This window comes from Falco cherrug, chromosome 10 (genome assembly GCF_023634085.1).
Source record: "Falco cherrug isolate bFalChe1 chromosome 10, bFalChe1.pri, whole genome shotgun sequence".
Classification (NCBI taxonomy): domain Eukaryota; kingdom Metazoa; phylum Chordata; class Aves; order Falconiformes; family Falconidae; genus Falco; species Falco cherrug.
The window spans coordinates 31,015,239-31,037,764 of NC_073706.1; the positions used below are offsets into that span (position 1 = coordinate 31,015,239).

The 22,526-nt window shown below is 39.9% G+C and overlaps 1 protein-coding gene and 1 long non-coding RNA gene across 4 annotated transcripts in view; one reads left to right on the forward strand and one right to left on the reverse strand.

Annotated features, from left to right (window-relative positions):
• Positions 1-226: 226 nt before the first annotated feature.
• On the reverse strand, positions 227-20,318 carry LOC106631410 (uncharacterized). Of its 3 annotated transcripts, XR_003561525.2 has the most exons (3): positions 15,796-20,318; positions 15,649-15,704; positions 227-12,600 (listed from the first exon to the last, which is right to left on the reverse strand). It is a non-coding gene; the product is annotated as an uncharacterized LOC106631410 (long non-coding RNA). The 3 variants fall into 3 exon arrangements; XR_008734186.1 differs by having other exon boundaries at positions 15,649-20,318; XR_008734187.1 differs by having other exon boundaries at positions 227-15,562; positions 15,649-20,318.
• A 289-nt stretch (positions 20,319-20,607) lies between these two features.
• Positions 20,608-22,526, forward strand: part of PDE3B (phosphodiesterase 3B) — an 87,188-nt gene continuing 85,269 nt past the window's right edge. Inside the window, exon 1 of the mRNA XM_014282831.3 lies at positions 20,608-21,859. Coding sequence (XP_014138306.2) covers positions 20,750-21,859 — 1,110 coding nt within the window. The 5' untranslated portion in view covers positions 20,608-20,749. The remainder of the gene's footprint in view (positions 21,860-22,526) is intronic.

Here is a 22,526-nt window from a genome sequence, read left to right on the forward strand (position 1 = left end):
TACTCCACCTACAGCAACAGAACAATAGACAGATACTTCCTCTCTTTTGGCAAAAGCGCCTCAGTTTTGATAGAACGCTAGCCTATGCCAAGACTCTCTGTTGTTCCGTATGTGTACAACAATAACGCTGGGAACCACGCTTTTAGTGATAAAAAGACAGGATTTGTAAAACTTCCCACAGAAAAGTGGTAAAAGCTGTATAAATTAAGAACTTCTGGAAGCTATATGAACTATTGTAGAGGTTTATTAAATAACTCTTTTCCCGAGTAATATTTTTTTCTTTTATTAAACTGATAGAAAAATATATTAAAAACCAAACTAACCAGATGTCCAGCTATTAAAAATTTATTCCAAAGCAAATGGCTTCGGGTCACGTGACCGCCGGAAGGGTGGCATGGAATGGCACTCCAGCTGTGCTCCGCTGCTTCAGGCGGCACAACTGTTACCATATTCCCAAGGCAGCAGCACAAGAGGATGTCAGACGCAGAAATAATCTCTAGAAAGGGGAAGTGCTTACGGCGGAAGGAAGTCATTCACTTCCTTCTGAATGCTCCTGCTTGCCCTTTAGGCTTCAGTATGAGCCCTCCATAGGCAGGGCTACAGCCAGTGGGTTTGTAATCTCTTTCTGATTACACCTCAGTGCACTGGTGTGAAAAAGCACCCAACCTATTTCCCGCTGATGTATTTGAACTGAGAGTACAATATTTAAATACAAAATGAGATAAAGGAATGAGCAAGGCAAAATTAAAGACCTCCTCTTCGGATAATAAAGGCATCAAAGCAGAAAGGATGCATTTTTTATATATTTCACCCAAATATGGCAGTTCCTGAAATTAGTGGTTTGTCAGTTATTCAAAGTTGTTAGAAAATTTGAATGAAGGCCTTAAACGAGAGTTTCAGTAAAATTTAAGTGATACGTAAGCATTATGTTGACCTCTGCACTTCAGAAAACGTCACCCTTGCTGTATTTAATGGTGGTACAGTGGCCTGCACGAAATGATCTGACAGTTTTAGACAGCTTCATGGGAGATAAAAATCCACATGACAAAAGGCTACGGTAACACAGACGCAGCTGATAGACACAGCAGAAAAAACAATAGTGAGAGATGAAGCTGGTTAAACTGATGTTTTCTCCAGGCCCTAAGACACATTGATGAGGCAATGCGGGGGCCAACTGCACGTTCATTTTGCTACCGCTGTATCTGACCCATTAATAAATATCTACAAAACTATCCCAATTATCCGTGGCATAAGTATTCATTTTATAATACTAAAATCTATAGGAAAATGCATCAAATGTTTTCTTTGGTAACAGTCCTAACACCAGTATTAAGATGTGCTTGCATAGTTCTACAGAAGCTTTGAATTCATAGGAAAAGGATTGGAGAAATACAAATTTAATTGTGGAGAAACAAAGTGAATGACAAGCGGCAATCAACATAGTACAAGAAATCACTGTCTAAGAGACTACAGGACTGAAAAGTACAACTAAAACTATCCTCATATTTAAATAATTATTTCTAAAACATCTCTGTTGGGAAAAATAGTGTTTTCTCAGTTTTAGAAGCACAATTGGCAACCTGATAATCAGGATCACTTCAGAGAAATGAAGACACAATCGGTAGCTTTACAAAAAGATGTCCAAAGCTCAGGAAGGACCCAATTAAATGTTAGAAATTATAGGAGGGAGAACAAAATGTAAAGCATTACTGTGTCACTGTGTAAAACCATACTGCCCCTGACACCGTTCAGATTTGAATACCCGCTATGACTCTCATTTCCCACCTTAAAACAATGCGGCAGTACTGAAGACACTGGGAAAGGCAGAAAGAATAATTCAAATTATGGAATAGTTTCATATAAAGAATCACAGTAAAGACTAGAAGTCTTCAGGCTAGGTAACAGATAAGGGAGGAAAGGTGATGTACACTCGTCAAATCACAACTGGCACAGAGATGCTGAATAGGTACGATGCTTCTCTCTTCCCTCCAGCGCTGGTGTCATTAAAAGCAGCAGGTTCAAGCAAAGACAAGGCGGTAATTCCTGGGACGTGTCATACCTGTGCTGTGAAAACCTTTGCACCTGAACACACTGTGGCCTCTTGTATTTAGAGAGCAACTGGACAAATTCATGGACAAAACAACTTTTCAAGCCACCTCGCAATAGTGCTGATACAATGTTTAAACAAAGTGCAGCAGTGAAAAAATAGCTAACCTAAACCACACATATACAGTCTCAAGAGAAATGTATACCATTTTGTTCTGTGTCATGTTTCCAGCATAGTTACAAGCAGCATCTGACATCTGAGAGGTGACAGGCATTGCTCTGCGGAGATTAATATACAGGAACTAAAAGGCAAAGCCATTATGCCTCCTCGTCTGCTGAAAAGGCCACATTCCGCCAAGCCCCCTTTTGGAATACCACTCACCGTCAATCTGCATTAAGAGGAAGGATGAAGTAAAGCTCAGCCGCCAAGGAAAAGTCAGGCTGCTCCTGGAATAGGTGGCATAGGCAAGAACATGTGGCAACGCAGAGCGAGCTGCATTAGGCAAGTAACTCTCAAAGGTTTTATAGCAATGCTATCCCTATTTAAATCACATGTGAGAAAACAAGCACAGCAAAATCCTGACGCAGGAAGAACTTAATTTGTACAGTTTGCTCCCTTTTTTGTATTGTGGTGAATGTCAATTTGATGATCAGTCATCTAGGCCAACATGAGAGGGGGTAGGTACCTTCTTCTTGAACAGAGTACAAGACTGTCTTAAAAACGATCATCAAGAGAATGAACTTCATTTTGATATGCTGTATGTGGTTGGACTACATTTACATCTAATTTAGTCTGAAGTCACCATGTTGATAATCACATTAAGAGTCTCTTACACTTCTCAAGTCATTAATTTCTGTCTTTTGATTTTAATGCCACAAACCTGGATCTTAATCTCTAAAATAAAACTGGGTTTAAATAATGGCCCCAACACCCTTATCCCACATTGACAAACATACAAACATTTCAGCTTCATGTACAAAGGTTGGTTTCATCAATCTTAAGATTAAATTGTATATTGTCATAATACTTCCAGTACTGAACGTTTTGACTTAAGTTTTTTGAGAACCATCTTACTCTCTCGACAGTGTGAACAGTCTGTATTTGATTTAATGCAGGTAATAAATTTACTTCATAAACAGATATTTTATAAGGTAAAAAGACTACTTAATTGTAAACATTCTTGTACGACATTGGTCGTATTTGATGATGTTTTCATCAGGTCAAGGCTGAGGGCAAAAATTTGACAGCTGCTCTAAAAGTAGGTCCATGTCTTTATAATAATTTGAAGATTAACTCAAAAATGCTCACAAAGAAAAAAAAATAGTTTTGTATTTAGTACTGTAAATAGGGAAAATGTAACTTGTCTCTATAAACGACACCAAATTCCTTTCTTACTCTTTTGCAAATTTCAGTAGAGGTGCAGACATTTCTTTCTCTATGACAGTCTTGTATTTGTGTTGCCACAAATTAACATTTTTTTAAACGACTGACTAATATAAAATACTGGAATATTTTGTCATGAAAAATGTTAACTACACAAATTTTTCAAATCTATTCCTAATTTTTTAAAATCCATAGCTTTTGTGAACTGACATAATTTATCCTTTTCAGGACAGGCCTTCAGGGCAACTAACTGTGTCTGATCATCAAAGCTGGCTGGGAAAGACCAGGCAGTGCTGAAAGCGGCTGAAATAATCCTTGTGGAAAGAGAACTCCAGAAAAAAGTCTAGCTCTTTATGTCCGGTCCTGGGACAAACAAGAGCTGTTGTAGCATATCCTGGTCACAGAAATAGTTTTATTCAAACAAGAATTTACAAATAAAAACTAAAATGTATTTAGAGAGAAATTCACATGGGTATTATTGCTAGGTATTTCTTGGGCATGACATCTATTTCTTCTTTCTGAGTGAGGATGGATTTCTGTATAATAAGAATATATTTTGAGCTGTAAATTGCTTGCTAGCCTAGAAGTTGTGATTTAAACAGTTTATATAGTATTGTCTGAGTCACCAAAAGTTAACTGAAGAACTGTTATCATAATTTATGGGATTATTATGAAATACATTATTGGAGTGTTATGAAATTTTGTTAAGCTTTTTATTTCAATGAAAAAGAATGGCAGTTATTGTTTTAAGTTGCTGAGGACAAAAGATAATTTCAGTGAGCAGAGAGCTGCATAAAAACTTTCAAATATATATTATTTGCTACTGTTGATTCATATTGTTGGAATTATTTTTGACTGAGCATACCTGAATCAAAACCAAAGTGTCATCAAACATTCAAGAGGGGATATATAACATTTTGAGACAGACATCTATGACTGATGCACAAGTTCATGAACAAACACTGTATCAGTTATATTAGTGATGAAATTTTTCAAAATTTCTACCTATGAAAAGATTAAATATAGTTCTTTCAGATTGGAAATAACAGAGTGATACAGAAATAAAGCCTTTGTAATTCACGTGACCACTAATGGATTCCATTTCCTTATGATGGACATTATTGTCATATTAAATTAATGGCTAGACAAAGTATTACCTTCTTATTTATGCATTTATATTTCATAAATATTTTACAATAAGTACTTATATGTAGATCACACAATAAAACATTCACAATGTTTATGGCACATCTATTACTGCCAAAAGTTTCTGCTTGAAAATGGAAATACATTCACATACAGAAATAAGTTTGCCAGAGGCTATTAAACTACCTTAAAAAAAATAAAAGAAAAAAAAAAAAAAAAAGAGAGAGAGAGAAAAGACCCTAGGAATGACTTACTATTCCTGGCAAGACATTAAGGATTCCTGCGACACTTCTTACAGGCATTTTCAGGTTCTATGGGAGAGTTAAACTTACTGTAATAGTCAGTTACTATTTAAGCAACAATCCTGGTATTTGTGGACCACACTTTTCAAAAAGTGACTCAGCCCGTTCTTAGCATGGATTCAGTTTTTGATTAGGAACGACTACAATATAGAATTAATATGCAGAAAAATACAGATGTTTGAGTAAGCTTTAGTCTTAAAACTCTTGCTATCATCAGCCAGGATTTTTTACTGTTTGCCAAGTTCCTTGTTTTGCTACATGGATTTTAACAGCCTTGCTGTCATGCATATCCCTGTTTCCATAGTACAAATTTTATTTGGCACTGCCATCTTTATTGCACATATTCTTAAACTAACAACAATGCAAGCAGAAATCTAAGCCTGTCCAGACAAATGAGAGAGCTTCTGGCAGCGTAACGTCCATTGTCTGCAATCGTTCTGACAGATCACTGAGCTCAGACAGTGCATCATACGTGCTTAAATTATGAACAAATTCCATTGATGTAAGGATAATTCTAAATGCAGAGTATTTGGCACAACTCTTGGCTTTTAAGCCTGGTCCATGGAAGGATTCAGTGATGGGCCTGAAGGGCTCCAAATTAATTCCAGACCACATCGATACAACCCTGTCTTGAAACTAGCTAGTGAGTATCTAAAATTCTCTGCAGTAGTTATTAGCATAACACTATATACTCAACACATCTGCACATCTGTTTTGGATTTCAAGAAGTATATATCAAATAAATTTGTGACTACAGATGCCTCGTTCACAACAGATTTTGTGGCACCAAAAAAGTTTTAAGCTGTGTTTATCACATCATTAAATGAATAGAAATTATTCTTCAGACAAAAGGTATTACCAAATGGAAGATTTCATACTTGAAGAGGGAAATAAAAAACCCCAAACCACAGAGCATGAAATCAGAAGACTATCTTTGCATTTGTGTAGACCCTTTCAACAGTGTTAAAATAATTAATAAACCCAAAAAGATTATTTTCCAGGTTGGAAATTGAATATGTACCTTAGGATTTTGAAAAGTGTCCAGTGATGGAGGCTATCAATTTTTTGTAATGCAACTCTGAAATGCGTTAAGACAATTAGCAGAAAGCCCTGGGTACCTCCTTGTTTCACAGTGAGCAGCGAATATGAATGGATTTGTATTTCTTCTTAATATTGTGCAAAATCACATAGGTGAAAGTTACAAATAAGTTACTCTCAAACAGAATGCTCCTTTTATCAGATTCTGTATTCTCACTATTGCCTTTACACAATACTGAAAACACATTATTTAATTAGTTTCAGACAAAAATAGTCTTCTCACCACTAAAGCTAAACATTAAGTAAATTTGTTTAGGATCTTATCCAAAACCCACTTACACAATGTAATTTGAAGTATGCTCTGATACTGCTTCCTTATCAATAATTACCAGTTTTCACCCAGATATATGGCTTGCCCTTTCATAATGTAGCTTTCTACTGAAGTGGTATCAATATATATTTCTAATGCAAATTAAACTCATCAATCATTTCTTCAGAATATATTCAACCTCAGTTTTAAAATTCACTGAGTTACAATCTTTATATCATTATAATTTTTTTCACTGACTTCAGTATAGCCACAGTTTTACTTAGATGACATGTTGACCATGGAAGTCAGTACTGCCACATTTAAATCAAATCAAGAATGTATATACAGTTTATTTCTGCTTTTATTGAAAACTGTTTGGTATGTATGTATAACTCGAATTTTCATATCATAGCGTTTGCTTTGTGAATTTAAAGAATTCATCTAGATTAACGTTGCCTGCAGCAACATATTTGTGAATGGTCTTCTGGGTTTTGGCTCAAATCTGATTAGCCACAAAGAAGAAAAGAAATTTAAAAAACACTACAGGACTTGACAGAATGACAAATGTATTATGCACATTCGTATTTTTGCAAAAGGTTTTAATCATACGGTGTTGTGCAACTGTAGCATACAAGTGCAATGACAGCAATACTTCATTGCTTAGGAGTGGTTTACCTCTCCTTTAATAGACTTTTGAGCTTTGGTATCAAATTGACCAACTTTCTCTGGTTTCTAGCCACGGATGAACTCATTACCAAGTGAAGTGAATGTGAATTTCATAGAACGTTTCTCAGCTCAGGAAATGCCATTTCTTAAGTTGCACTTACACACATACACATGATCACCATTTTAAGGTCTTTTCTTTAAATAGTTGGTAACAGTTTTAATATACATATCTCTAGCTTTGCATGTGTTGTTCTTCTTCCATCTTTTTCTTTCTCAATGCATGCCTCTTTCCAAGATTAGTGTAAGTTATGACGGACCTGTGATGAACATTCACAAACACTTCAAAGCTCAAGTACCACTTCTGGCCACTCAAAAATTGTTCAGAAACAGAGGAAACAACTATAACATTCATATCCTACTTGAAAACTAATACATAAAGGAGGAAAAAATATTAACAAACCCTTCAAGATACTATAGTATCAACAAAAAACAAGAAGCCACCAGCCTGGAAGCACAGTGCTGAAACAGCTGTCAGATAGATTGAGCTGACAGAGGAGCCCAGCGCCATCCAGGAAATAGAGCAGAATTCCAGACGATGAGGCCAGGGAAAGGAAAATTAGCTTTTCTGTGTATCACATGGCAAATTGAGTCTACTTTGCCAATTCAATTTGCCTTTTATTTGTTCTTCTATTAATTAGGGTATTTCTCTGAAGGGAAAAAAAAAACCCCAAAAGCATTTACAGGCATTTAAAAGAAAGAAAAAGGATTTCAATAATGAAGTTGAACGGAGAAGTTGAACAGAAAAGTTGAAATCATGTCCGATCTGCCTTATGTTCATCCTTAGCAATCAGAATGATCATCGCTGTCCTATTTTATCTTTCAAAATAACTCTGAAGATTAAAAAACATATGCGTGGTTGACAATGCATCTGTCTCTAACAAGTGATTACAAAAGGGACTGGAAGACACTTGAGTAAAAAGCATGGCATTTCCTATTGGTGTCCATGGGAAGAATAGTTCTTGGTTAACCACATTCTTGTAGAAGTCTCCAGAACTTTGTCATGGACTTCCTGCTTGTGATATGAATGCCTGAAGAGACCTAATCTGTTTTCCGGCTCATTCAAGAACCCGGCAGATTGCTAGCTGATACACTATACTTCTGGGGAGGACAGCATGCGTCCTTCTGATCTCAAGTCACCCAAGGACAACTTCTAGCTAAGCAAGCAAGCATCTGTTACAAAGACCTGGAAGAATGGGTAATCAGAAGAACATTCCAAGAATAATATTGCTCAGACTCAACGACAAAAAGTCCATAATTCAAAAAAAGGTCAAAACTTCACTAAACAACCAGTAGAAAAGTAAGCTATTTCCTACTACTTCTGCTTGCTTACGGTACAGTGTTCCAGTTTACACCCCTTTGTGGTCCATATCGCTCCTTTAGAATGGATGTTAAAGAACCTTTTTCTTTATAATTGTTTTATTCTCCCTGGAAACACAGAAGCCAAGAAAATTGCCTAAGAAATAAGGAGGTGAAAGCACAGACTGCCGTCCCTGCTGCGTCAAGTGAGGCTTGCAGGATTGTTCTACATGACATATGACCCTCAATAATTGGAGTGTCAAACTTCTGGCAAAAATCTTTGGGCAGTAATCTGATAAAGGTCACCAGATGGTGAAAAATCTTGTGGATGCAGTTTGAGAAGCACACAAGGTAGTTCCAAATGTGGAACTGAAGCGAGGCTGAGAAGCCCAGTCTTTTATGGAGCACAAGTAACCCAGGAGTTCTCAGAAAAGTAGCCTTGGAACATACTTAGGAAGCACGGAGAGGAGGTGAAGGTCTAGACCACAGGGAGATCATTTCCTTAAGAATGTGATAATATGGCAATACGCTGTGTTAGAGCTCTCTGGAAGACCGGTAGCATGAAGCTGTAGGTCTGACAAGCTTCTTCAATTGCCGCACTGGTCATGGAGCTGACCCACTGCTAAGGCCTTGCTCAGGAATTAGAATGTCCCAAGTATGGGGTTTCATCTTTGTCTAGAGTACAGCTCTTTCCCATCCTGACTGAAACAGGGTGTTCACAAGTAATTCTTCAGTTGTGTTAACAGGATAATAAGCTATTTTAATGCTACTTGGTCCTGAAGAACCCACAAACCTAATTAACAAATACTCCTGAAGCCGGTGTTAATGACCTCAGTGGACAAAAAGCAAAGCTTCCCAGGAACACAGGCTATCAGAGCAAAGGAAATGGTTATCTGAGATTAAAAAACAATTGCCAAGATCAACGCACCTCTCAAAACCCCAGTGCAGAACCTAAACAGAGTAGAAAAAAAATACCAGCAGTAGCTAAAACTCTCTTAGCTGTAAAAAAAATGGAAAAAGTTTCAAAGCTGGGAGTCAGCTTTCCACACACCACGGGTACTACATGAAATGAAGGACCATTTTGAATCAGTAGATGTTTCAGAGCAACTGAGTAAGAGAGTATTGCGCTTATTGTCACACTGCCATTATGCAGCTGGTTGACACTTGTGCATGCTCCTGCTGCTATCAATGAGATTATCTGACAGATAAGCTCTCAGTGTGAACTCAAACACAGATCAGCTGATAAAAAGAACACTGAATCCTTGCCTATATGCAAACAAAGTATAAGTGTACTATTAATCATCCAGGAAGCTTTTAAAGAAAGCTAGCCCTTAGAGAGCCCCATAGCCTATCTATATGGAAAAAAAGAGGGGGGAAAGGGGTAGGGGGGAAAGGCGGGGGAGATGACAGATTTCTTATCAGAAGAAATGGCTTTTGACTCTTGGAACACATTGTTTATATTCTACATCTAAAAAAGTTACATTTGCACTTGTGAACTATGTTCAGTGATTAAGTAATTAACACGGAATTACATGGAAAGTACCTGATTCTATTGGTTAAGGTTCATGTAAGTTAAATTTCTGTAAGACATTTTGCCATTTAAGACTGACTTTCTGAGTAGCTGGGAAAGCATGGCCTGACTTCACAAACATCTTATAAAAGGTCATGTTCATTTATAAAAATAGTTTATATGTGTTTCAGATTAACACAAACAGAAAACAAATGTACTTGCTCTGGCAACTGGAATCTTGTTACCTTACGTATAGCATAATAAACCATTATATACTCATTTCATTTATGTCCCAAGCCAATATATTTCTGTATCTGCTATAAAAACAAAGGCTTTTAGCTAGACCTCTCAGAAGCATGATCCTGTTTATAGATCATAATTGCCTAAAGCCTCAGTATAAAAAATACATACTAAGGCAGCATTCCTGCCTATCTAAGGTTCTTTTATTTTGCTGGGCAGTGTACAGAATCAGGCCTCTCAACTCAAAACCTGAATGTTCCTTAGTCATTTTAATTTACATGCCAGACTAATATATTTTACAGCAATTCAACGTTTTTCTATTCAGAAATATGTTACTTGCACCGTTAGATTTGGTACAGACCTATTTGTGTAGGAGACCTGGCTGGGGATGTAACTAGATAGGATAGGTAACTGCTCTGTGTACATTTTAACAATTCCTAAACTACACAGTATATAAATTGAGTCTGGAAAACGAGTATCTTTTTTTCCCTAAGTATCAGAAGGCATTGAAAGTTTAACTAAATGTTTCCTTAAAAGTGGAATGCCGTTTTCCTTCTTCCTTCAACCCCTCTCAGAACTTGCATGAAAAATGCATCAAATCATGACAAGGGGACATGTTAATAAATGAAAGCAAAATTAAGTTTGTGTATAACAGATAGAGTCCTCATTTAAGCATTAAAAAAAGCAAAAATGCCAAGTATCTAATATTTTAAACAGGGCTGTGTAAGTAACTTCACAGTAAGTAATCAAGGGCAAAACTGAAGAATATAAAATATTGTTTAAATCCAACCTTTACCAAAACTACCTGGCATCTGATGTTTTATCTTAATATAGAAGTGCCTCAGAATTAACAGCAGCAATTTGAATATGTGATGTAAGCAAGTACAGTTAAAGTACGTCACTCAGCTTCTTTGGTATTTGGCTAACCCCCTGGTACATAGATTTTTTTTTTGTAATTCCTATATATCAGATAATGAAAGCAGTGTGTAGTGTTTTAAATCCCAAAGGTTGCATGCATCTAGGAGACTTACATTTAGGAAACTACTACATTGCAATAAGCCTTACAATAATTAAGTACTAAAAACTGATGTGGCCAGGCATCACAAACTTTCAAACATTATCAAGCACACATTTGTACTAAGCAGTAACTATTATGAATATTAGAGTCTTTATAATTAGTAGCAGTCACAGAGAAACAGATTCTAACTCAGCAAATTTTACAAATCAGCAAGTAAGCAAACAATAATAAAGGGTAATACAGGTACATGTTCACTTAATTTACTAATTGTACTGCTTGTTTGCTATGCTTTTTTCCCTTGCAATATATTAGCATAATATTCACATCTAATAAACATTCTAATTCTAGTAAAGAAGACATTTGAGTATAGCAATAAGAGTAATCAAGTAAACATAGCACTGTAGTTTGTTGTAGATCAGCACTTGTGAATACTGAAGCAGTGAAATCCATTATGCAATATCTATTAATCTTGAAAAAAACCTGAATGCTAAATAAGTAAAAACCTCTGTAACTCAGTTCATGGTCCGTGTTACGCTAACAACTGTAATAAAATGAGATGCGTGTGTTTCATGTAACTTCCAACTGATGTAACATTTTTTCCAAATGTAATTAAAATTCCACCAAGGTTGAACTAGACAGATTTTCAGGTCTCTAAAAACCCTAAAGATTTTATTCCATGCTTCGATAAAGTCTTACACAACAGGAATCATTATGGAATGGTATACATGATATTGCAAGTACATGATAAATAAGAAATCAGTTCATGATATAAACTTAAACGTAGCTCTGCACTGATACAGTGTTTGAGTTTGTTATATTATGCATCAGTTGTTACTACCTAGTTATTACTAATTGAGCATAAGTGCAAAGGTATCATAATGTAAACTTCTGGGTTTGATTAATTAGCTCCAGTAAAACCTATTGCTGTGTCCAGTTCACTCTTCCAAGATCCTTTCAAACTGTTAATTCAAGCAGGAAAAATTCCAAAGCAATAAAAGAACCCTTCTAAATGTATTGCTTTCGTTATTGCAGGTCAATTATTATTCTTCTGTTACAAGAAAGAATCAAAAAGTGCACAGGGCCGATTGTTCCTACAGGATTACTTTGTACCCCAGAACGCTGGACGCATTTGAGCTACAGATAAGCACATAAAATTTAATCAAGTGAAGTTTAAACACTTGTATATTAACTAGATTCAGAATTTGTAAGATTTCCATAGCATACCCTCATTTTTGGTTACATAGCCAATTCAGACACGTTAACAATAGGGGAAGAGAGGTTTTTTGTGATGGACTGGTCTTTGCTGCTTGGGTAAGCCCCACAGAGATGAGCAATATTTTGTAAAAGAACCTATTTATTCTTAGTCATAACAAAAAGGAACATCTTGGAAACATTTAAATACATTTTCACATGCAACTGTTCTTCCTCTTGGTGCAACATCATGCCTACAGGTAATAAGCACTAGTTTTGAGCACAAAAATAGCTGAGTTAAATGATCAAGCCACTTACCTGTTACTTGATCTTGTAAAACTGCTGTCTGCTTTACCTGTTTGCCATTGACAGCTAAATACAATGCCTCAATGCCTGTAAAGAATCAGGATACATCATTGTGCCATACAGAGGAAGGAAAAGTAGCAAACCCATCAGAGCTGCAAAACCATTTCACGCCTTTAGCTGGTGTGCAGTTTCTGATACGGCTCTGAGTTTTCTTAAGCTACAGGCATGCAGTGGGTGCTGCTTTCAATAACCTGCCAGCAGTGAGAGAGAAGGGGGGCTTCAGCTAAGATGCTAAAAGAGCAGGCTCATCAATTACTGCAGCTGCATGCAGTATTGATTAGGAATGCTAAACGGGCTTATTGCATTGTAAGGGGAAGAAAAGTAACTTGGAGCTACAAAAATAGATTTAAATAGAAAAGATTTCTGAGGCAAGTTGTTTGAAACTGGAACACTTTTGCTACATGACTTCCTCGGCAATATAGAAGGCTGAGGTTACAGAAGGATGATGAAAAACTTGATCTTAACAATTAATAGAAATAAAATTAGCCTAAGAAATACTGGTGCTGTGCTTAGGTTTAGAGGACAGACATGAAACATGTAAATTTATCATTTTAAAATGAGACGATTTCTGTCTCCTACCACAATTTATTGCTGTCTGCTTTTTTATTCAGATGAATTCCTTCTGTGCTTAGAATGACAGAATACTTCCACACTAATGAGCTAATTAGCTTAATTGCATAATTTTGCTATTTCTTATTAATCTCATGTTGCATTTCCAGAAGAAATAGTTACTAAGTCACAATTACAGAATTCTGATACATTTCTCCTCCTTTTTGGGGCAGGGGGTGCGGGAGAGTTACATTTACATGTCGTCTTCTGGACATTTGCTTACCCAGATGTCTTATTAGACCATCATTACTTTGAATGGTAAACCCAAATTGATCTCCAACAATGTCAGAAATCAAGATAATGGTATATAATACTTTATGATAACCTTTGAATGCTTAATATTGCAGACAATAATCTTAGTTTTTATTCAAGAGGTAAGGTATTGCATATATTTCCACATATTTTCTGTCAAAGCACTATTATTCAGGCATCTGCAGCCTGATACTTTGAGTCAAAGCTTCAGTTTTATTTGATTAAGAACAAAAGAAATAGTGAATATGTTAGTACTAGTTCTTTCTAGGTCCAAGCTTTTACAGTATTTACTGTAAGAAAGCATTGAGTATGATGCATTTCTGAATACATTAAGGCCTATAAGGATTTCATACACATAACTGAATGAAATAATACAGCCAGACAAAACAGTTGAGGTTATACTCAAGCACGTGCTGAAACACAGGCCAGACCCTGAAGAGGTATAACTCAGCACAATTTCTCTACTAGGTTGTTTTACGTCTGCTGCCAATATAATGCAATTTTAGCAATTTAACAGAATTTAAATGAATGTTAATTAACAAGGACCTGTCTTAATGATTTAGGGTCAATAAAACGGGTATTGGAAAGATGTGGAAATGAGAGAAGCTGACTGAGCGATTCAGCTTACTCTTTTCTCCTCTCTCCCTCCCAATAAATGACCTGACTTGGACTGATTTTTGATCTTTTTCAGAATATATTTATGCATCTGATGCTCATGTGGTAAGTCAGACCTCTGTGAAAAAACAAACCAGCTCCCTAGTTAGACTGAATCTTTAGTATTATTAACGAGCAGAGTGCATAAAATGCTTCTATTTCAATTCAAGACAGAAACATCTATTAGCAAGTTAAGGACCGAATTGCCATTGAAATATTAGTATGTATTTTTAAGTTTAATGCAATTTAATTGAAGTTGTAGATTTTGTAATAGAACATGATTCAGCATAACATAAACTTCTTACAGAGAGATGCTACATATGTAGCATCACCTATTTTCTGTTTTATTATTACTCTTCAGTTTTGCTTATACCATAGAATGACAAATTGTACTTGAATATTAGCTTTGAAAAAATGAAACCTGGCAAAAATTTCACTTTTGACAAATTCCTGCATTTTTATTATAAAAAAATTAAACTATCTTGCTATTCCCCAAATAAGCTCATGTAAAAAAATCAGTACCTTATATAATTACCCAGTTCTCTAATATCTTAAAGCCAGAATTTCGGCAGCTGTTTTTTAAACTTGATATCCCATTAGTTTTATTAAGAAATAAGCATCCAAATTCATGGTAGCTTGGGCAAAGAACCAGCTAAAGACCTCCTCCTTTATTTAAATGCCTATTTCTGAATGACTTCTCAAATACTCTTTTTTTAAAATGTATACATTATATATTGCATAAAAAAGATGTTTTACAAAGTTATGCAATTCCTTTAAAACTTTCTATAAAGCTAATATGAAGTGTTAGACTATTAATGTTATTTGAAGGAATACATACGTGGCCTGAATATTGAAATCACATCAGCATCAAGAGATTCTGCTTGTAAAACATTAAAAATCATTGTCTATTGACAATTTCACCTTTAAAGTGAGACGTAAGGTATGACCAAAATACATTCCAGCTGTAGAATTGCACATCATTACATGCTTATCTGGAGATGCATGTGTTGGTCCATTTCAGAAGAGTCCCAGGTTTGTTCAGATGAGGAGGGTGACTGCGTAGATTTACAATACAGCAGCAGAAGCATCTGCATACAGCACCAGAAGCCAGCATACTGCCGCTTCTCTTCATAAAAACAAAAATACGGGCACCAGAAAAAAAATGAGAGACCAGACCAAGATTTGTGTCCTAGTTTCTGAAGTGTTAAATTAGGCCAATGCGGTATTTCTGTTACTCACTGATTCTTCCTTAAAGTTTGTTGCTGCCAAGCTACAGCTTGGATCATTGGACCGAAGTTTTCCTTCGCCAGAAATGGGAAATCTCATCTAACAATGGCATATCATAGTGGCTCCATCCTTGTAGCACTACCACACACACCTTTTAAGCAGAAAGGTGCTATATCTACTCAAGATGTCTTGTCACAGAAGGAACCACTTTCTCTGCTACTCCTTTCCAGTTTTCTTTGCCATGTGCCTGTTTTTGACAAATTAAACTAAAAGATGTAATCTGTAGTAACTTGGTCTTTGCTGCCACATGATGAAGATCAAAATGTAACTTACCTTTGAAAGTGAGTGCTCTGCTTCATGTGGAATACAGCTGGAATCTCTTTCCCACCCTTAGACAGGACAAATACATTAACACCATCTTACTGCAAGTATACTGACATCATGCATAGTAAATACACTTGCGCAAGAAGCCTCTTTTACCTGTTGTTTTTTGGTTTTAATTCCCTTAGTAACTGCATCTCAGTACCCTTCAGCCACTTGTTTCCATTACGCCAGGTTGCCTGTGAACCACTGCAGATCTCTTCTAGGCCTTCAGTGCTGAGCACATACGAACATCTTAGCCGTTGATATCACAGCCTGCTTTCAAAGGACACAGATAAATACAAAAACACCCAAACTGCTCTAGTTCCTCGCTGCAGCACGTTTCTACAGTTGACCAAACAGAGCAGCCACAGTGTTTGCTAGAACACGAACTCAGAAAGATGATACGTAATGCTGGGGTTTCTCCAAACCTTCGTTCAAGTTTGGTCAAGACTTTTGATTTCCCCAAGTGAACCAGACTTGTATAGGTTTTCTGGAAGTCTAATACTTATTTTGTTTGTTGTTTCTTTTTTGCTAACTGATTAGGGCTGTAACAATGCAATTTCTTTATTCATTCAAGCATCTGATGTAAAACAGATAACAAAGTTGACACAGTTACTGCCTGCATCATCTTAACTGTCTTTATATGAATTGAAAAATTAACTTCTAAAACTGTAATATTCAAAGAAAAAATAATTAAACCCATGGTATTCAGACATCAACTTCCTCAGGGATATGAATGAAAGAAAAGCAGCATATGCAGTAACTTATTAACTCAGAGTTCCAACACATGTCCCCTGTTCCCACCTTTTTTTTTTTTTTTTTTTTTTAAATATGCCCTCTGCACTACCCCAGCTTCAGGTAGTAGGATATTGTTCCCTGAACAAGGCATCAATTTACCCATTCTTCAGTCATACACAAGAATTTCTACGCAAATGATCCCAGCTTATGATTAGAAAGCCAAGTTATTTAAACCACATAGCTGGTTTAAATTTCTTTTGTTTCCAATTTCAAAGGACACTTTGTTTAAAGAACTTGATTACATCTAAGGCCGTTATTAAAAATGAATCTCAAATAGAACAGATGCATATTGGCCGAGATAAGGTTCAGTCCCTGAGAAGCTGTCAACTGTATCTGAGACAATTTTGTCACAGAGATACACTAAAAGGAGAATCTAGAAAACACTGATATGTCTCAATTTCCTGAAATATTACCCTGTGAAAGTTTCCAAATTAGGCACCATATTCTTAATCTCTTTCCCCATGGAAAAAGGGCAAGGATTACCATCTGGGCACAATTACAAACAATAGTATTTAGATCCTATTATTATTACATTGATGAATACAGCATGGAAGGGTTGAAGAGAAACTTTAAAGAAGACTCTCTAGAATTTGATTAACCCTTCTGTGCTGGTACAAGGGAAAGCACAAAATGTTTTTCTGAAGAACTGGGCAACTATGTCCAAAGTTATTAAACAGATGCAAAAGCTGTCCCCACAGTGAGAAACTGATCAGAATCACAGGACTAAATTAGGAAGGAATAATCAAATGTTTGTATTTGACGTGTCTTAAGAACAGAAGACCACAACTTGGTTGTACTTTGAAGTGACAACCACAGCGATTTTGAGCAGGGCTGATCCCTGTGCATACTAAGATTACAGGGCACAAGCAGCCAGGGCATTGACCAAAAAAAAAGAAAAATAAAAATTGAGCGGTGCAAACAGAACGGAATGATTAAAACTTAGAAATATTCAAGTGGATGTGGTAAGATTTAGCATGTTCTGGATGTGTGGGTCAAAGGAGAAACAGGCCAAAGAAGATGCCAAAATTATGGCCTTGAGCGAAGAGAGTCATGGTTGTACCCTCTGCTCTTTCTAGTTATTCTGATTTGGAACAAAGAATAGACAATAAAAACAATAACTCATTAATTTGAAATATTATAGCCCAATTTTCATTTATAAGCATATCCAATAGCAACTGAAGACATTTCCTTGTATGCCGAGGCCATAGAACCTTATGGTACCTTAAGAACTAACCAAAATCACTGAGCTACTTCTCTTCTTTTGCTAGTGAAACTGGAAGATGTCAAGAAAATTACATTACCCTGAAATTAATGTCTTCATTCCAATTTAAATGAAACATTTTATGTTTTTCTGCATTTGTTTAATAGTAAAAGAAAAGGTATTTCTTTATTCTACAAATTATTCTGTTGCAAGGAGAAATTTAGTTAATGTTCTTCTAATTTATGATAGATGCTAAACTACTGAAACCACGTTTTCTTTTTACTGCAATTGTTCATGATTAGATTGCTAAACTCTCAGGACAGGGGCCTGGAATATGCTAGGAAGTGCACTGTTAGGCAACAGTGGCGCTACTAGAGAACAACTATACTCCCATTACATTTGAGTGAATTGTGTATACATTTCTTCAGGGTGTTTTTGCACAGACATGCCACAGAAATAAAAGCTAATTAATTAATGATAAATGATCTGAACACAAATAAATAGTGAGGTGGTGAAGTATGCTCTTGGTACTAATTTACTGAGAGTAGTAGAACAGAGGTGGCTGAGGGAATCTGCACACAGCCTCCCAATCCTGAGTGCACAGGCAGGTGAAATTTAGTGTAGAGAACTATACTGTAAACACAGGGGAAAAAAAATCCTATCCTTGCCTATAAAACTATCTAGCGGACGTAAATGTTAACTGTCAGAAAATAGATCCTGGGATCTATATAGTTAATGCCATGAAAACAATGTTCAATATTTGTTCAGTGCTCAACAGAGCAACTTACTACAATGCTCAGTTTATCTGCTTTCTCCCTTCCCTAACAGAGCAAGAAAAATAAATGACAGCCATTATAAGGAAAAAACTGGATAATGACATGAAAACCATTATATTGACTGCTTTTATGTCTTCAACACTGTGTGTAACTCCTGGTCTCCTCATCTCCAAAACCATATAGCAGTGCTCAGGAAAAAAAATAATTAAAAGAAGACATTAATAGTAACATGAAAAAATCAAATGGACTAAAACTCTGCAACCTGGAAAATACAAGACTGAGGCAAGATACAAAATCATGAGTTGAAGGGAGAAGGTAACCAGAGAGCAGCTGTTCATTGTCTCTACCAAAATGGCAAGAATATCATCTTAAGCCAGACAGGAAACTTTAAAAAACCCAAACTCACGTTTCACACAACGCAGTCAGGTTGCATTGAGCAAGGACCTCTTCCTGTCGTACTCTGCCCTTGCCAAAAGCCTACATTGACTTAGAAAAAAAACCCCAACGATTGGACAAATTTGTGGAATAAAAATATACTGAGAATCATTAAAAGTAAGGCACTGCTTCTGATTTTGAGAGTGCTGAAGCCACAGACGGTTGCATTCAGGTATTAAGGGATCATACAATGTCCTTCCTTAGGCACTTTCTACTGTCCACTGACACATATGCTCAGATATGATGTTATAATGAAGATGACGCTATCTAACTATTTCTGTAATGCATTTATTTATAGCTGAATTCAAGGGAATTGAGAAATAAAGGATGTGTGCGTAGCAGCAAGGTATGTCTCAGCCTTGAAAACATTTACACACACACTGAACGTGCCCAACCGAGACCATTAACATACGAATGCAAGTAAATGTAAGAATATAACCCGCAAAGGAACTTTGTGTTTTCTCTTTTGAGGACTTTTTAACACGGGTCTTGTACCCAGTCAGGACAGAATTTTTCTTTTTTTGGGGGGGGGGAAGGAGCGTGGGCGTATCGCTAACAGGAGGTGGTGCACAACAGCGTGCAAACCCATCGCTTCGTTTTGAGCAACACATCACTGCTTACCCCAGCCTGCTTCCGTGCAGAAGCGGCCCTGCCGCCGCACGCCGCGTTTCCCGCCGGTCCCCCGGGCGGTTTGTGGCAGCCGCGGGCCCAGCACGGCGGCAGGGCCGGAACCCCCGCTTCCAGTGCGCGAGCAAAAACTGCAGCCACCGACAGACCCGGTTTCTAAAGCAGCTTTAGTAAGGCAGCGTAGCACGACGGGGAAACGTGGCGCAGAGAACAAGTATTTTAAGCAACGAGGTAAAGATGCACAGTTGCAGTTTCGCAAGTGCTAAGCCCCAGCTCTTCCAGAAGCAAACAGCCGGGACGAAGCAGCAAAGCCGCCGCGCAGAGCCCCGTCGGGGGCCGGTCTGCACCGACGGCGGGACGAACGCTTGCAACAGTTTGCTGCAAAGTGATTTAGTTTGATCCGTTCCGAAGGGATTAGCTGTGCAAATAACGAAACCTGGCCCTTAGGTTGCTGGAAACTTCGCTAACAAAAGCTAACAAAGACGGAAAAAAAGTGTAGAAAATGACTGTCGCCCATACTTACTTTTCAGGTGTCTAAAAAAAAAAAAAAAAAAAAAAAAAAAAAAAGAGGGACGGTCCTTAAAGGGAAGCCGCTGCGGCACTCGGTGCGCGCTGGAGCCGGACCAGGGGCGGCACGGCAAGGCGAGATGCGAGGGGCCGGGGCAGCGGCAGCTGGGGGGGCGTCCGCTCCCCCCCGCCGGGAGCGCGCACGCCCGGGAAGAGCCCCTCGGGGTCCCTCCGCCGTTGCGGGGAGCCGGGCCCGCGGCCCCGCCGGCACCCCTGGGCTCGCCTCGGGCGGGAGGCTCGCGCCGGGGCCGGAGCGCGTGCCCGCGCACGCCTCCCGCCTCTCCCCCGCCCGCCCAGCCCCCGCGGCCGTTAGCGCGTGGCAGTTAGCGCGCGGCCCCTGCCGGGGCGCGTGCCGCCGCCGGGGCTTCCGCGCGCGCCGTGTGCAGCGGCGCGAGGGCAGGCGCGAGGGGAGGCGGGCCGGCGGCCCGGGGCCGTTCCCCGCCGCGCTCCCGCCCCCGCCGGGGCCGCTCCGCCAGCGGCCGCTGCTGCCGGCGAGCGCTGGGAGGCGGCAGCGAGTCCCCGCCGCGGGATCCGCTTGGGGAAAGCGAGCGGGCGAGCGAGACTTTTACCTTTTCTCTCTTTTCCCGTCCTCGCCCACCATGCCGCGGACGCCGCTGCCCGCCGAAGGGGAGGCGGCGGCTCAGCCCGGCGCCCTTCTCCTGAGGAGATGAGGGAGGCGCGGCCGGGCCGGAGCCAGCGCGACCCGCGCCTCTCCCCCGTACTGCCCCCTCCCGCGTCCCCGACCACCATGAGGGAAGAGAGAGAAGCCGCGGCCGCCTGCCCCCACGGACCCAGCAAGCCCCCGCAGCACTGCCCGCAGCCGGACGGCGGCGGGGCGGCCGCCCCCCTGGCGCTCCCCGGCGGCAGCGGCAGCAGCCCGGAAAGCCTGCGGAACGGCTACGTGAAGAGCTGCGCGACCCCCCTGAGGCAGGACCCCCCGAAGAGCTTCCTCTCCCTGCTGCTGTTCCCTACCGCCGCCTCGTCCTCCTCCTCCTGGGCTCTGCTCAGCCTGGGCGCCCTGGCCGCCGCCGTCCTCTCGCTCTTGGCCTTTCACGGCGGGGGTAGCGCCGGGGGCCAGCAGGACGGGAGCAGCTGGCGGAGCCCCCGGCCGCTGCACGCCTTGCTGTGCCTGTCCCGCTGCCTCAGCCCCCTCTTCAGCATCGCCTGTGCCTTCTTCTTCCTCACCTGCTACCTCGCCGCCGGCAGGCGCGGGGAGCACGGCGGCGGCACGACCCGCTGGTGGCTGCTGGCGCTTCCCGTGTGCTGCTACTCGGGGGACTTCGTGGCGCTGCAGTGGCTGCTGCCCGCCGAGGGACATGAAGAGGAACCCCAGACCCTCGGCGAGCCTCAGGTGGTCCTAGGCAGGCTCCTGGCGGTGCTGGGCTCGGTGGCAGCGCTGACCCTGCTGCAGAGCTCCCTGAAGCTGCGCCGGAGCCTCCTCGTCTTGGTCTTCTCCAGCCTGGTGTGGCTGCTGTCGCTCACCACCCTTCACTCGCTCCCCCCAGCCCTCAGACCGCTGCTGGCCAGCTCGGTTGGGGTGGCAGGCTGCCTCCTAGCACTCTGTGGCGGAGAGCACGGCATCTTCTCGGCTCAGAGCCGAGGAGCGCACCACCAGCATCATCACCACCCACGGCTCCCCAGCGTGGAGGAAAAAGTGCCTGTGATCCGACCCAGGAGGAGGTCTAGCTGCGTATCCTTAGGCGAGACTTCGGCCAGCTACTATGGCAGCTGCAAAATGTTTAGGAGACCCTCGTTGCCTTGCATTTCCAGAGAGCAGGTAGGTGTCTTCGAAACTGGAAGGAGAAACTTCCTGAGAAATGAACGCCACTTGCTTTTCCTAACTGCTGTGTATGTCTCTGCTGGATGCCTGCTAACTGGCAAACTCCTGTTAGAGGAACGGAGGCAAGTGTTACGTCTGTGGGTTTCTCGACTCTGTTCTGCAGAATTGGTATAATCCTTTCTGTCTGTATAGAAGCTATATCATAATAATGTATTTGCTATAGGACAGAAGGTTTGCTCGGTTTTCATATGATCTTAAATATTAAAAAGTAGTTCCTATTGATTAGAACAAACCACCAAACGAAACATGTTCAGCTATCAGATACCTTGCTGTTTTGTTTCTTTTCTGAAGCCCAACACCTCCTCCGCTTCTGGCAGACTTTATGAGAGAAAGAAACCACAGCTTTCTAGCTGCTTGGCGCTTCTGGTTCTTCCCATTTTTCTGTCGACAAAATGATTGTTGAGTGCTAAAGAAGTACCAGTTTTTGAGGGGTATTATTTATCAAATGTTGGCGTTGTTTGAGTGGCAGCTGTCCCTCTGCCTTGCAGATTGCTGTGTCTTGTTTCTCTCTGTCCTTCTCGCCCTCTTTTCCTCGTTCCACGTAAATTAACGTTAGGTTTGGGTTGATGAGATTTAAGAAACTCCTTTTTACTGAAGAGAGAGC